We start from the raw sequence: 14,294 nt of genomic DNA on the forward strand, positions 1-14,294 counted from the left end.
ATCAAAATTTATAATCCACTAATAAAATCATCACAGGGTTCCAGTGCTACTGAGTGTTGTAAACAAATCATTATCATTATCCATTCAGAATATACAATATGGTAGTAATTATATCTGATTCCATGATTCCTTGCTCCAATTACAGTTCCATCCTAAGTTTATGAGATCCGACTTAATCTTCTTAGAATCCTTCCAATTTTGGCGTTGCCAAAGACATCCTTCGAGTCACAACCACAAATTTTTCCCTGAGAATTTCTCAATGAGGATGTCCCATGCAAAGATTTCCCTAAATTCTCAATTATTGCCTTCTATCACTTAACTAGCTTCTCCTCCTTACAAATCCTACCATCTCATATCTAAATTTTCGCAGGCTTAATTTCAGTCATGAAAACTCTATGAATTTTCACCTTAGGTCAACAAGCCAAGTCTTATGATTCCCCATTCCAGAATGGAGGCCGACTATTTCAACACGAAGCATAGCTTGAGATTTATAAGAATAATAAAATTGTAAGGGAAATAGTAATTAAAATCCTGACCTTCAGTTATCGCATTAGATGCCTCAGCACTGTCGTTAACGAGTGCAAAGATACGCTTCGCTGACCCTCCTTGCGCCTTCTCATCTTGATTCAGAGGGCGATATTGGTTCCTCTTCTCTTGATTTTGCGGCTGGTTCTGATTACCCCTCCACTGATTCCGCTGAGGGGCAGACTGTCTCAGAGTCTGAGGCTGATGTTGGGTTGGGGTCCCACTTTGCTGTCTGCCCAGCCTAGGGCAGTTGTACTGTTTGTGGTTAGGGTCCCCACAGGAATAGCATACATCCATGCCCCTCCAGCATTGTCCCGTGGACATACTGGGATAGTATGACTCACATCCTCTGACTTCTGCTTCTTTAGAGGTGGTGGTTGATTTCGGTTCGCAGAGGATTGCGCCCTTGCAGCCGAAACAATCCTTTCGCTTCTCTCTGCGACTTCCGCCTTCGCACAGGCCTCTGCTAAGGTCTGAGGATTAAGGATAATAATGCTGGCCATAAGGGTGGGGCGGAGCCCGTCCACAAACTTCCTTACCCTATCCTCCTCAGTGGCGGCATAACCCGGGGCATAGCGGGATAGAGTCCTGAATCTTGCCCCATACTGGGCCACCGACAACCTTTCTTGCTTCAGTGCTGCGAATTCTGCAGCCAGAGAGTCCTTTACATGAGCAGGAAAGAACTGGACATTAAATCTCGCCTTGAATTGGCTCCAAGTCTCGGTGGTCGCCGTCGGGTAATTCTGTGCAGTGGTTCTCCACCAGACTCCTGCCTCGCCAGTGAAAATAAATGTGGCCAACCTAATCTTCTGTTCATCATTGCACGCCATGACAGCAAAGATACGTTCCACGCTCAAGATCCAGCTGTCGGCCACCATAGGATCTCCCACCCCAGTGAATTCAGGAGGGTGATAATCCCTGAACTGACGATCGAGTTTGGTAGGATCTTCCCTTGGCTGGCGCACGGCCAAATTTGCCGCAATACTTCGGAGAGCCTCCTGATTCGCTGCTTGGGACTGCGCTTGACCCCTAAGTATCTCCGTAAGCATGCGCAGAGGGTCTTGCTCCTCTTCCTGGCCATCTCTCCCAGCTCCTCTTCTCTGGTAAGTATTCATCTTCTGCCAAGACAAGCCTACAATTAATTCCAGGAAAATATCCTTCTTACACAGCAAATTTACATTTTCAGGGTGTGTTGGAAGATTTTAAACCCATTCGTCCTAGCGATCTATGTTGGTGTGTGTTTTCCTTTAAGTTTGTTCAGAGGTAATAGGAAGGTGCCATAACTTTTAATTATTTAGGTCTTCGCATCCCATCTTAAGACGTACCCAAGACTCGTTCACCAGGTTCCCCACAGCCTAAACTTGGCGGCTCTGATGCCACAACAGTAACGACCCGATTTCCAGAACCAGGCCGCTACACCTATTTGACAAAATCACCTGAAATTTTTTTTTTTGAAAGGAACAACTTAAATGAGCGGAAGCATTCACAATAATAAAATCCATCCATAATTTTAAAACTCACTCTGTTCCAAATTAAAGACCTAGCATTCCAAATAAAATTTATTACAGCCGAAAATTAAATAACTTAAACTGAGTTTAATAAAACGACAAGTGACCGAACTGTCACCCCACCCTCTCTATTTATTTCCCCATTCCCGCTTTATTTATATGTCTTCGCTTGCGAAGGCTCCCTCTTCTACTAATCCTGTGGAGGGAAAAGTAGCAACATAAGAGTAAGGAAAAAGGGCTAACGACATAAAAGCAACACGGTACAATAACCATAAAAATTCTCAATGATCAATATTAGAATCCATTTTAAACTATACAGTTTTTCTCAAATCCTACATAAATGAGACATAACTACATTGGCATTTTATTTATTCAAATTTCAAGAAGAAATATAGGTGGAAATAAATCAAGCAATATGTACTCTCATCCCCAATAGTCATACGGCAATTCCCAATAAGATCATGTTCGGTGGCCTTCCAGCCTGGCCGTCAACTATTGACCATCAAGGAGTCCTCCGTCCCATAATGAGACGTGCTCCTTTCTAGGGTTCTCTTTGGGTCACCATATGGTTCCACCCGAAATGCATTGTCAGCCAGGTGTCGTTCGCTCTCAGCCTGGGTAACTTTTGGCTTTTGCCCAAGGACGAATCTAAGGGTCTGCCTTAGTCCTCCCTCCCTCATTTCCAAATCCTAGAATGGCATACAGAATCTACAATTTTTCTTTATGAACATGCTGGGTCTATTTTAATTTACAACTTTATCTAACATAAATCATAGCAAATTTGCTTTCTGAAATGAAAGCCTAAAGAAATAAGGTATTGAAACATATGCGATGCCTTTACCTTCTAACAGTCACATATCAAATAATCATAGGAATTACACTGAGTTACCGTTATGAAGCGAGTCCATATTCACTTGCCTTGTTTTCTTTGGTGCTGGTAAGAAAGGTCTCTATAAGATGCAAAGGCAACAGTCTGTACAAATAAAATTTATCATCATCCGATAAGTGTTCTAACCACCGTTCTAACCATCATATTTATCTTGTTAGGTTTAATTGGGTTAATTCTGTTTTAACAACGGTGTTGGAATTTTCGATTTTATCTTGGTTCCCCGTCTACTAGTGATCAAAAGATTCATCATATATATATATATATATATATACACAATTTGTTTCAATTCCTGTTCTAACTAAGGTTTGGGTTTTGCAGGTTTTGAAGGTGTGTGAGAGAAACAAGTGTACTGATGCTAGCATGCGTGTAGTGAACATGGGTTTGTGGCCGCAAATTCACGGACGAAGTTTTGGAGTTTCAAGGGGTCCTAAATACTGTATAAAATTCTTGGAATGGGTTCTTGCATGTTTGTATCATTATGGATGTCATTATCAAATAGAGATGTCAGAGCTATTATTAACTTTGTCAGGTTCAAGTGGTAGCTTAACAAAAGAGATGAAATTCTAAGAAGTCCTAATGGGTAATGCATTCTTTTTAAAAGTAGGGGTCCCAATATAATTGTCACTGTAGATGGGCCCTCTATTATAAATAGAGGCTTCTCCTTATTAATGTAACAACCCTTACTAATTGGAGTAGAAAACTCTCCTACTGAGCAACAGTGCAACTGTGACTTATTGAAATAAAATACTAGATTAAATTATTCTATGGTGACAGATCTTGTTCAATAGGCCATGTTGACTGAACGTGACAGATTTCATACGTGAATGCCCAATGGTCTATTGAAATAAAATACTAGATTAAATTATTCTATGGTGACAGATCTTGTTCAATAGGCCATGTTGACTGAACGTGACAGATTTCATACGTGAATGCCCAATGGTCTAGTGCAAGATTTTTATATAGCGAGAAAGGTCGCATGATTCGCCCGCATGATGATCAACCATCAAATTGGCGAGTCATGTTTTGGGACAGTATCATAACAGCCAAAAGATGGTGGACCCCCCCTTGGAGTTAGAGGTCTATTTCATAACATGTTATATAGAATCCACGTACTGTGGCCTATATATTTTAAAAATATAGTACGGGTTACAAGATCAGGTAATCATGTTCTACTCACCCCCCCTTTCCTACCAGTACCACCCCATTGTAGTGTTTGTACGTAGAAATAATGATACTAAGAGTGGTGGTCTAAGGTAGAAAAAGGGTCCATGTTTTCTTCTTTAAAACCCATTACCATTTCTATTCTCCACATCTACCACATCTCTTCTTCTCCTCTATTTGCAGGTCCTATCCAAGAGGGTTCGGTCCTTTGGAGGCAAAAATTTCATGGGTAAAATAAGGGCACAGGAGAGTGTCCTGCTTGTGAATCAAACATGGCCGTGGATTAGGTGGATGAAGGCCTCTTGGCTGCCCAACAGATGTGCGTGTCTTGATGATGCTCCCAACAAAATTTTGCCGAGCAAGATGTGTCGAAGGTTTTTGGATTTCAAAGAAAATTGTATTTGGGTTTTATCAATTTGGTTAAGTGGCTGAATAATCATTTTCTTATCTAGTTTGTTAAGGTTTTATGGTTACAATTTAGGGGTTTCATGGCTGAAATTCAATCAAGTAGATTGGGTATTGGGGTTTTAAAATCTTAAGGTTATGAACAAAATTTCCACAAGAAAATTTAATTAATTTTGGAGAAAAACAACATCTAGGGTTACTTACTTGGAAACAAATTTGAAGAGGTAATTCTTTAGCCTTTCTTCTCCTCTTGGTCTTCTTCTTCTTCCCTTGTGACACAAATCTCACGCCTCCCTCTCTTTCTTTCTTTTTTTTTTGTTTTGCTTTGGGCGGCAATAGAAAATGGGTAGAGACCCATACGTTGGGTCTTTAAAACCCATCACACCCTCTTTCAAAAATCCAAAAAAGGATCTTATTTCCTTTTCCCATGTTTTCTTCTTTAATTGGTGTGACTCAAACAAGAAGTGTTTAAGTTAAAATAATTATATTTAGAAGTAAATCCTTCAAATTCATTAGATTCTCTCATTAATCCTAGCTTACCTAAATTAAGTTTCTTTTTGGGCAAGTAATGCCTTAAAGCTATACTTTAATGGCTAAAATTATGCATTTACTGGGATCTACCCAATTAATATAATTAGGCTACTAATCTGATCTTGGAGATTTTAAATCGGAGTGTACATATCAATGGCATACGAATTTAAATGGAGAGTTGTAAATATCAAACAAGTGCACCCTGAAATAATAATAATAAAAAAAAAAGTGAGCGTGTTTACATAGGGGTGTTCATATCAATTAGTACACAATTTTGATAAGGGTTGCCTATCTATTTATTTATTTATTTTAGACCTGGTCGTTACAGAACTCCTAAATTCCCTGCTATTTGTTGTTTGGTTGTGCATGGGATTCAGGAATGCAGATACTGATCACCCTGTTCTCCTCTCACCCATGGTTATTGAGAGTGACTTTCACTCCAGCTAATAGCTATAGTGAAGCATGCTCATGTTTCAATGGGTGAGAGGGATTCCAGTGTGTAGCATCCAGAGAGTGAATTTTTATTGCATATCAAACAGCCAAAATGGATTTGGCAAGAATTTGTCGTTTTGATGTGAGTCAGAATTCAAGGATGAAAATAATGACGAATCTTAAATGGTGCCAACAGCAACGAGCCCATGATGGTCATACCTATATGAAAATTTTGGCGTTGCTGTCATTTGGAGCGTTCATGAATTATGTTTATTTTTGTCATTTTTAGATGTTTCTAGACAAAATACTTGAATGGTGCATATTTAGGCAAGTTATTTTTCTCCTTTGACAAATTCCTTGCTTGTGTTAAATGGGTGGTGTGTTAGGTTAGCGATGTTTCTTCTTTTACTAAGTTGTTGTGGGCAGGGTGACCAGTGTAAATTTAGTACTCAGGCTAGAATATGAGTTAGAAAGTCTACTTTCATAAATGTAAAATTCAGGAAGAAGGCAGTATGGGACATTTAGTGAAATTTACAGAATTGAAGTGTCTTGGATCCCCAGAGGCTCTCTGAACGGTCTTGTCGAGTCTTTTTTTATCAACAATTCTTTATTCTCTACATGTTTTTTGAGATTTACAACTTTACTCTCTTGGGTGCCGCATTAATCTGTAGAAAAACCTCTCTAAATCTGTGAATTTTGCAGTTTTATCATGGCTGGAGGTGGGAAAGAGCCAACCATAAAAATGAGAAGGGTACAATTCTGTGTAGCGTGAGACCAATTCCTACAACTCATAAAAATGAGAAGGGTGTTTAAGTTAGAAACAGTGATTTTCAAGATTAGATGACGGAACTGCAACGACTAGTGAAAGATCTTGTCAGCAAAGTGAAAATTATAAAGAGTTTTGGCAAATGATGTTATTGTTAGAGGCTAAAATAAATAAGAAAACCAACTTTCAAATCAAGCTGTGTGACGAGCAATTCGAACAAGGACATTTTTGCTCAAAATTTGTGAGTACTTGATTTGACGTAACAAGGATTTTCAAAACCCATGTTACAGATGAAAAAAAATTTAGGTTGAAGATCAAGATAGTCAGGAAGATTCACGAGAATATAACTAAAATTACCATGTTCCGGAAGATAGGATTTTTCCTCTGCGATGATCGAAGACAATCTTTCCGCCAAATGGCCACTCGAGCTAGGGTTTTATTTCTCACAGAAGATGGGAATAAGAGCTCTCGAGATAGGGGTTTTTCTCGCAGAATATAGGATGAAGATGGGAAGAAAGCCCTCAAGCTAGGGTTTTTTTCCGCACAGAAGATGCTAATGAAAAGCCCCACGAACAAATTAGGAAAGAAATGGAATTTACTCTTCGATGATCTCTGTAGATGGGAAGAAGGAGGGATTGAAAGCTCTCGACTTTGGTCTCTGCTTGTCGCGTGCATGAAGAAGACCCTAGCTTTGGTCTGTGCTTTGTTCTATGCTTGTCGCGTATCGCGAGAGAAAACCCTAGCTTTGGTCTCTGCTTTGGTCTCTTCTCTGACACGAAATAAAAACCCTATCTTTTCTCCCTTTTCCGCTAAGTAAAGGAGATAGAAGCCGAAAAATGTTTTTTTATTGAGTTTCCAATAACTTTTTACAATGTTGCGGGACTCACTATTAAAGACCAATGGGGAGGGCTTTTTTAACTCTACCGCAGATAAGTAATATGCACTCAAGGTTGAGAAACCCAACCTCAACCATTGAGCTACATGCCCAACACTTAAAATTGCAGGGGATATTATAATGATGAAATGCCAAAAAAAGTAAAATGATTACAACATTAAGGTCTTAAAGAAGAATTTTTTGAATAGTATGAGAAAGATTTGAAGAGGAAAATCTGACAAAGAAGAATTTGTCGAGTGTAATGAAGAATATATGGCAATCAAGAAACAGAAGATGAAGAATATGACGATCGAGTGTGTTCATTGATCCTACAGATTCACCTAAAGGACAACACATTATTTGCAAAAATTGTAAAGAAAAAGGCTATTGAAGATTACAGATGGTTGGCATGTGAAAGCAAGTATGTAACTCTACTCCATCTATTTGATTCATTGGAAAAGATTTCATAAATACCTTCCAATGAATTCACTGAAATTAGACCTGATGAATCAAAGATACTCGCTGCACAGATTCAAAAGTACTCGAGAACAGTTTCTATTGAACCAGGGGAGAATGATGCAGTCAGAAAATGAGTCCTTAAATTGACACAGAAATCTCTGAGAGACGCAACTTTCACTCAAAAATCTAATTTAAGCCATCTATAGCTTGCTTCAAAGATCTTTACAATACTTACAACAACCATTGATTCGTCATTTTGAGAAATATGTTGGTCAAAGTTAAGTGACAAAAACTATGACAAATTTTAAATGGTGTCATCAGCATAGTGCTAAGATGGTCTAATTGGTTTGAAATTTTTGAGTTACTGTTGTTTCGAACTTTCATGGATTAGGGTAAATTTGCTTTAATTTTTAGAAGTTTCTAGACAGTTCTTGACAGGTGCTGATTTAGGCGATGTTAATATTATTCTTTGACAAGTTACTTTGCTTGTGTTGGATTAGCAGTGGGTTTATTGTTTTAGGATCGGAAACTAGTCTACATTTAGTAGTCATATTAGAATAGGAGTTGAGAAGCCTACTTATACATATACGTAATGTTCCTGTGCAAGTCATTATGGAACATTTTTAGTGAATTTTTTAGAATTACGTGTTTTTGTGTGCATTTAATCCCTGGGTATGTACGAACAGTCTTGTGGAGTTCTTTTATCAGATCTTCTCAGTTTTCCGTATGCTTTGCTGAGATTTACTGCTCCATTCTCCTGAGTGATGAACCGCATTCCCTATTCTTAAATAATTTAAAGTTCAATAGGAAAAGGTAGAGATGAGCTGACAAACCTGATACCAAAGTTCATCTCAGATATTTAAGCAGATGAGCACTACTTAGAAAATACCCACTTTATCCATGTCGAAAAGCAGTGCCTAGCCAGGTGTTCTGGTAAATCCACCTGCATAAATGCAATCACAAAGTTGGCAATGAATAAGGGAATGGAAGAGCCATTCAAAAATAAAAATAAAAAAGGGAATGGATGAGGAAAGAGCTGTTGATAAGAAATGAATTTCGATGAGGAAAGATTTGTTGATAAGAAATGAATTTCAGTTCTTGCTACCTTTAAAATACAAATAGTCTTAGAAAAAGGTCATTCTGCGTAGGGATTCTACAATAACATGGGCATGGAATTCCATTGAATAAAAGGCTCCTTTCTTATTATCAACATTTAAAATCCCAAACCTAACTCAAACCCAATGAGGGCCTGAGTGCAAGTCCATTCAAAACTGGAACTAGGACTCGATATGTGTTATATGTGTGTCTGTGTTTTGTGTATGCATGTGTGCCTCTGCGGCAAATGCAAGAAGGAATACTGTAGGTTGGCACTGTGACAATGTAAAGAGGAATTTCCTAAAAGAAAATAGTAAAGAACAGCATTTGAAGGTAAGTTGGCAATTGAAAAGGAGAGATTTATTGATAAGAAATTAATTTATATTCTGAAGGCCTCTAAATATAAAGTCCTAGGGAGGTATTAATTTGAGTGAGTGAGTCTAAACAAAAGAGGGCAAGGCATTCCCTGAAAAAAAAGGCTCCTTTCTTATGATCGAGTTTAAAATCCCAAATCTAACTCAGTCTCAATGACGGCCCAAGCAGAAGTCCATTCAAAACTCAGTCGACTAATTGACAAATGACAAGTTTTTCAAGTTTAAAAAGCTTATTTATAATCTATTCTTTAGTTCTCCACGTATTAAATTGACTTTTTTCTAGTATTTAAACAAGTTTTCCTGGGACTTATGGAAAGCAAGTTATCCCTAATTCAAACTTTTGATAGAGCCAACACTCAACTATGTTTTCAAACATTGCTTATTATAAACAACAAAGCACAACAATCAATTTCTTGTTGGAATCTAAAAGAAAGGGCAAATAGCATACACTGTTCCATGGACAAGAATAACCATCGGTTGGGAGCAACCAACTCCCACATCCCAACTGCAAATCTTGCCATCCAGTTGAAGTTTCCAACTCCACCAGCTCATCCTCACTGTTGTCATCACAACCATAACCTCTTTTCTTCGTTTTCCTGTTATTTTTCGCCTTCTTCTTCCTCCCAGCCCTAATCGACCCCCCATCATCCAAATCAGATCCACTTCTTTTAGGAACCCTATCCAACATTACCAACGAATAACTTTCAGACCTGCGAAAAGTAATCCTGTTCTGAATAAACAGTGATTCCCATGATTCCGGCGTTTTGCATTCCTTTGACAGGCGATAGTGAAGAAGCCATGATTGAAGCCCAATCAATTTTATTGCGGGAGACTTATTCATCTTTACACATCCATTCATGAGCGCCCACTGATCAGAATTACTCGACCATGTGCTAATCTCCAACAGTTTTTCAATCGTTCCCTTTTCCTCCTCATGCTCCTCATCACGCACAAGACATATTAGCTGCCGACCCTGATTAATAACAGCATTTAATAGGAGTAATTCATCAATGGATGCACAGTCATTACATGTTAACAATAGATTTTCAAGCCAATAAGATGACCCACCAAAATCCCTGGATTTTGGCCTTGCGATAAGAAATCTACGAAGAGACTTCAAGAAAGCAAGGAGCTCACGCTCATCAAGCAAAATGAGAAGATGCTGGCATAGAAAAGAGAACTTTTCTTCTATCAAAAATGCTTTTATGACTGCCCATATGTCTTCCAAATTCTCCTCGTACATCAAACGAACAAACTGGTCTACAAAAAATTTTGTATCTATGAGCAAAATTTCACCATCTTTTAGTGATTCTGCAAGCTCATCCGATGACCAGAAATTAGGTACATTTTCAAGAAAATTCTCCACTGTACTGAGGACATCCAAATCAAGAAAGTAGTGAGGCTTCGTAGCAACAACTGCGGGCGATTGCCCATGTTTTCCCTTCCACTCGAGCTCGTCCCAGCAAATGTCACGGTTCACAAAAGCAAACTGGGATATTGCCCTGGCACCTTTCCTATGCTCAGATTCACCCACACTAGCAAAATTACCAAACCATTGCATTATACGTCGTGGGTTTCCTGCATTCATAATAGTAGACATAGAAGTATGAGATTTATCTGGATATTAAGCTGCAAAATTAGACAGAACACATATTAGTATCACGAAGGTATCTTGCAAAGGCTGACAAGCTGACATGTCCTTACAATTAAGTGATTATCACAAAAGATAATTAGCATACACGGTTCCAAAAAAAAGGTAATTAGCATATAAAACTATAAATAGATAGACCTAGAAGAATGATCTTCCATAAAACAATAAACTCGTATAGATAATAATAAATGATACCATGGAGAGATTATATCCACATTACCTTTTTTCGATATTGGCTGCAAATTTAAGGGAAAGTGTTCATGTTGATTAGATTGTGGTGCCTTCAAACGGGAGATCAGGATGTATGATTTTATTGTGGAATCAAGATCTCTATTTCAACCTGTCTCTAGCACTCCCTAAAGTTTTGTCCTAAATGTCTATCAGTTGCATATGTCTCCATACGTTTTTGTAATTATACAAGATTTGCACCAAAATTTCTAACAGAAACAGAAACGTTTTGATTTCCATGCCAATCAAAACTAAAACCAAAAATCGAAATTTAAAACCTTGGATGTATCACAATGAATGGAAAAAAAAAGGAGATTATGTAAGTTACAGGCAAACATCATATAAAAAAGAAACCATAAATGAAGCATGCCTTGATAAGTCATGTCACATTCTGCAAGCACTCTCGCACATAGGAACTAGTAATTTCAGTATGCCACAAGATACAATCACATGTAATAAAAGAAACAAATGAAATTAATAAATTAGGTGTTAAGACTTGCCTTCAAAAAACTTCTCAAGCATGTAGCTTTTCTTGGCAATGATAGACCCGACTTTTTGCGGTCTCTTCTCAAAAATCATCTGTAGAAGTTGGGAAGCTATGGCTCGTTTCGGCAGCTTAAACCTCAAGAGTTCAACAAATAGCTCACACTGATCATGGGGAGTAATTGAGCTTATACATGATATAGTAGTGCACAGCCACAATCGAGCCTCAGATCGACCTCCAGATGCTATTATTGACCATATAATGGATTCCAATCTGTTCAAAAGAGATATCCTCTCATTCGCAACATCTCCATTTCCATCGTCGCCCAATCCAGGTTCCGATAAAAACAATTGGACCATTTTCTACTCAATTTGATCGTTTTCACCACAATGATTTTTGTGTTAACTGGCAACATGAAAGACAAGAACAAGAACACGAAATAGGAATAGACGATAAGATATCCAAAATGAACTTAAAATTTTGGAAAACTAATGCATTGTAAGAAAATGGATTTAAGACTAAACAGAGTAGGCCTAGATAAAGCTTAAGAGAACAACGTTGAGCCTCATATCCTAGAAATTCAACACTAGAAAGTGTAAAATCAAAATTAAGAAGGATCACAACATTGTACTACTCAATGGTCCATGTTTGATCCCATCCCACCCACCATAATAAAAATAGAAAAGTAAAATAAATAGCAGTAACCACAGCCAGAAAAAATATGAAATCATACCAGTGAACAGTTAGAGAGACCTTTTTTCTGTTTGCTTTCCCTCTTAAGGACAGCCTAAACCAGATTCATAGACTGTTTCACCTCAATCTTTAGGGACACGGGCCACCTAAATCATTTTTCTGTTGTGAGTATTATTGACATCCCTCTATAGGATGTGCCAATATTTCCAATAAGTCTCCATGTTAATCTGTGGGAGTAAAACTTATTTTTAAGGGTAAAGTGCCTGTTTAATTGCAAGATAAACTTTCATTGAATAATCACTTATCTCAGACAGCCTATTGTCGTAGATAGCTGCTTGTCATGAATTAGTTTTATCTTCTGTTTGTTGGCATTGTATGCTATTTTGGAATTATTTCTATCTGCTGTTAGTTGTTAGTTCAACATTCTACTATCCAAAAGTTAAGTTTTGTCAATTGTTTGATTGATACTGTACTGCCCTGGACTGACCCATGTGTTAATAAACAACCTAAAAATAAGGTAACAAGATCGCTTTATAATGTGAAGTGATCGGGTCAAATGAGCTTAATCTTGTTTTAGCTATCAACTAATAGATCATTACCATCAAAAGTGACCAGTAAACGTTATAATCCAAAACCTAACAAACAAATAATTGCCAATCAAAGAAATTCAAAAATGAAGAAGGTAACAAGATCTCTTTATAATGTGAACTGATCGGGTCATATGAGCTTAATCTTGTGTTGAAGGTAACAAGATCTCTTTATAATGTGAAGTGATCGGGTCGAATGAGCTTAATCTTGTGTTAGCAATCAACTAATAGATCATTACCATCATAAGTGACCAGTAAACGTTATAATCCAAAACCTAACAAACAAATAATTGCCAATCTGAAGAAGAAACAAAACCCTAACGAAAATTCAAAAACCACAACAGAAAGATGGCCTCCAAAAAACCTAGACAAGTCCCAAATCTCATAAACATAAAAATAAAAAATCATAACCATCGAAACCCTAGAGAAAATGGAGGAATCAAAAGACGGTGAAATTCGAAAACAATAACTAACACCAAAACTGCTATGGATGGACAGAAAATTTCTGAACCCGATAGCTGTAGAAACCCTAGAATAATTGAGAAGATCGGAATGAGATGACGGGAGAATAAAATCGTGAGAGTCAGAGAAATGATGGGGAGGGGAATGAATTGAAGAAAATACCTCGAGTATAGAAAAAAAAATCCTCAAATTCCACGAAGAAGAAAATCCTCAAATTTCCCAAGAAAGATGGGGATAGCTTTAGTTCTTGTTCAACAAATGCTGAATAAGAGTTTTTATATGGTGTGACTGTGTGAGCTCTTGTTGTCCCGTATATGGACCACAGTAGAGGATGATCCAAACGATGGAAGTTGTTCTCCAGAATTTATTTCCATGGGATGATCCTAGCCCTCCCATCTATAGAGGTTTCTAGATGTAGTTCCTCTATATATCGCAGAGCTAGGATCATCCGATGGAAATAATTTTGTCCAATTTACGTTGTGGCCCATCACATGGACGGTTTGGATCATCCTATGATGTGGTCCGTACAGTACTTTAAAAAAATAAATGACTATAATTGCTTACACCGAATAAAAGAGGATTTTAGTCCGAGTTTTTCTCCATAGTCTCCTTATTTTTCAAAAAGTACTGTCCGGATTACACCGTAGGATGGTCCAAACTATCCATTTGATGGGCGGTTGTGCCTAAAAACTCATTTCCATGGGGTGATCCTAGCCGTACGATCTATAGATGAACAATATATTTTGAAAACCTCCATAGATCAGATGGTTGGAGATTTTTGGGGCACAACCTGATTCAAATTGATGGTTTGGATCATCATATGGTGTAAGCCGTACAATACTTTTTGAAAAATACTGGACTATATGGGCTTACAACATATTGTTAGAAAAAAATGATGTGCAAATCTGTAATTTAGGATTTGAGAATACCTTGAACAGAATTAATCTCCTCTTATGCAGTCGGAAATCAACAGTAACTATTTTGCCAGAATTAATTGTAAACAAATAAACAAAAGTCGTTAGATCACTTATCGAGTTGAGGCACGAAGAATTTTCCCTGTCCTTAAGGCAAATCTCGCCCCCACTATGACGAATCAACGGTGCATATGGGCGTCTTGGCGTATGCCTCCAGGATTCAACAACTCTCGCTCCAGGGGTGTGCACTCACGCA

The 14,294-nt window shown here is 37.9% G+C and overlaps 1 protein-coding gene across 7 annotated transcripts in view; it reads right to left on the reverse strand.

Annotated features, from left to right (window-relative positions):
• LOC143858370 (uncharacterized) overlaps positions 1–13,363 on the reverse strand; it is a 33,587-nt gene extending 20,224 nt beyond the window's left edge. For 5 of the 7 annotated variants that reach the window (XR_013238931.1, XR_013238934.1, XR_013238930.1 and 2 more), the window contains exons 1-4: positions 13,287–13,363; positions 11,399–11,787; positions 9,468–10,597; positions 8,384–8,493 (exon numbers count right to left, since the gene is read on the reverse strand). Coding sequence is in view for 2 of the 7 variants with exons in the window: in XM_077369006.1 (XP_077225121.1) it covers positions 8,425–8,493; positions 9,468–10,597; positions 11,399–11,741 (1,542 nt within the window). In the remaining 5 variants the exon portion in view is untranslated. Of the gene's footprint in view, positions 1–2,007; positions 2,230–2,951; positions 3,007–8,383; positions 8,494–9,467; positions 10,598–11,398; positions 11,788–13,286 lie in introns of those variants that run through there. The other 2 variants (XR_013238933.1, XM_077369005.1) reach the window with 2 other exon arrangements.
• Between the last annotated feature and the right edge of the window lie 931 nt (positions 13,364–14,294).

The sequence above is a fragment of the Tasmannia lanceolata genome, unplaced genomic scaffold (assembly GCF_043159265.1).
Source record: "Tasmannia lanceolata isolate RefF3 unplaced genomic scaffold, GAP_Taslan_0.1 ptg000026l, whole genome shotgun sequence".
Classification (NCBI taxonomy): Eukaryota; Viridiplantae; Streptophyta; class Magnoliopsida; order Canellales; family Winteraceae; genus Tasmannia; species Tasmannia lanceolata.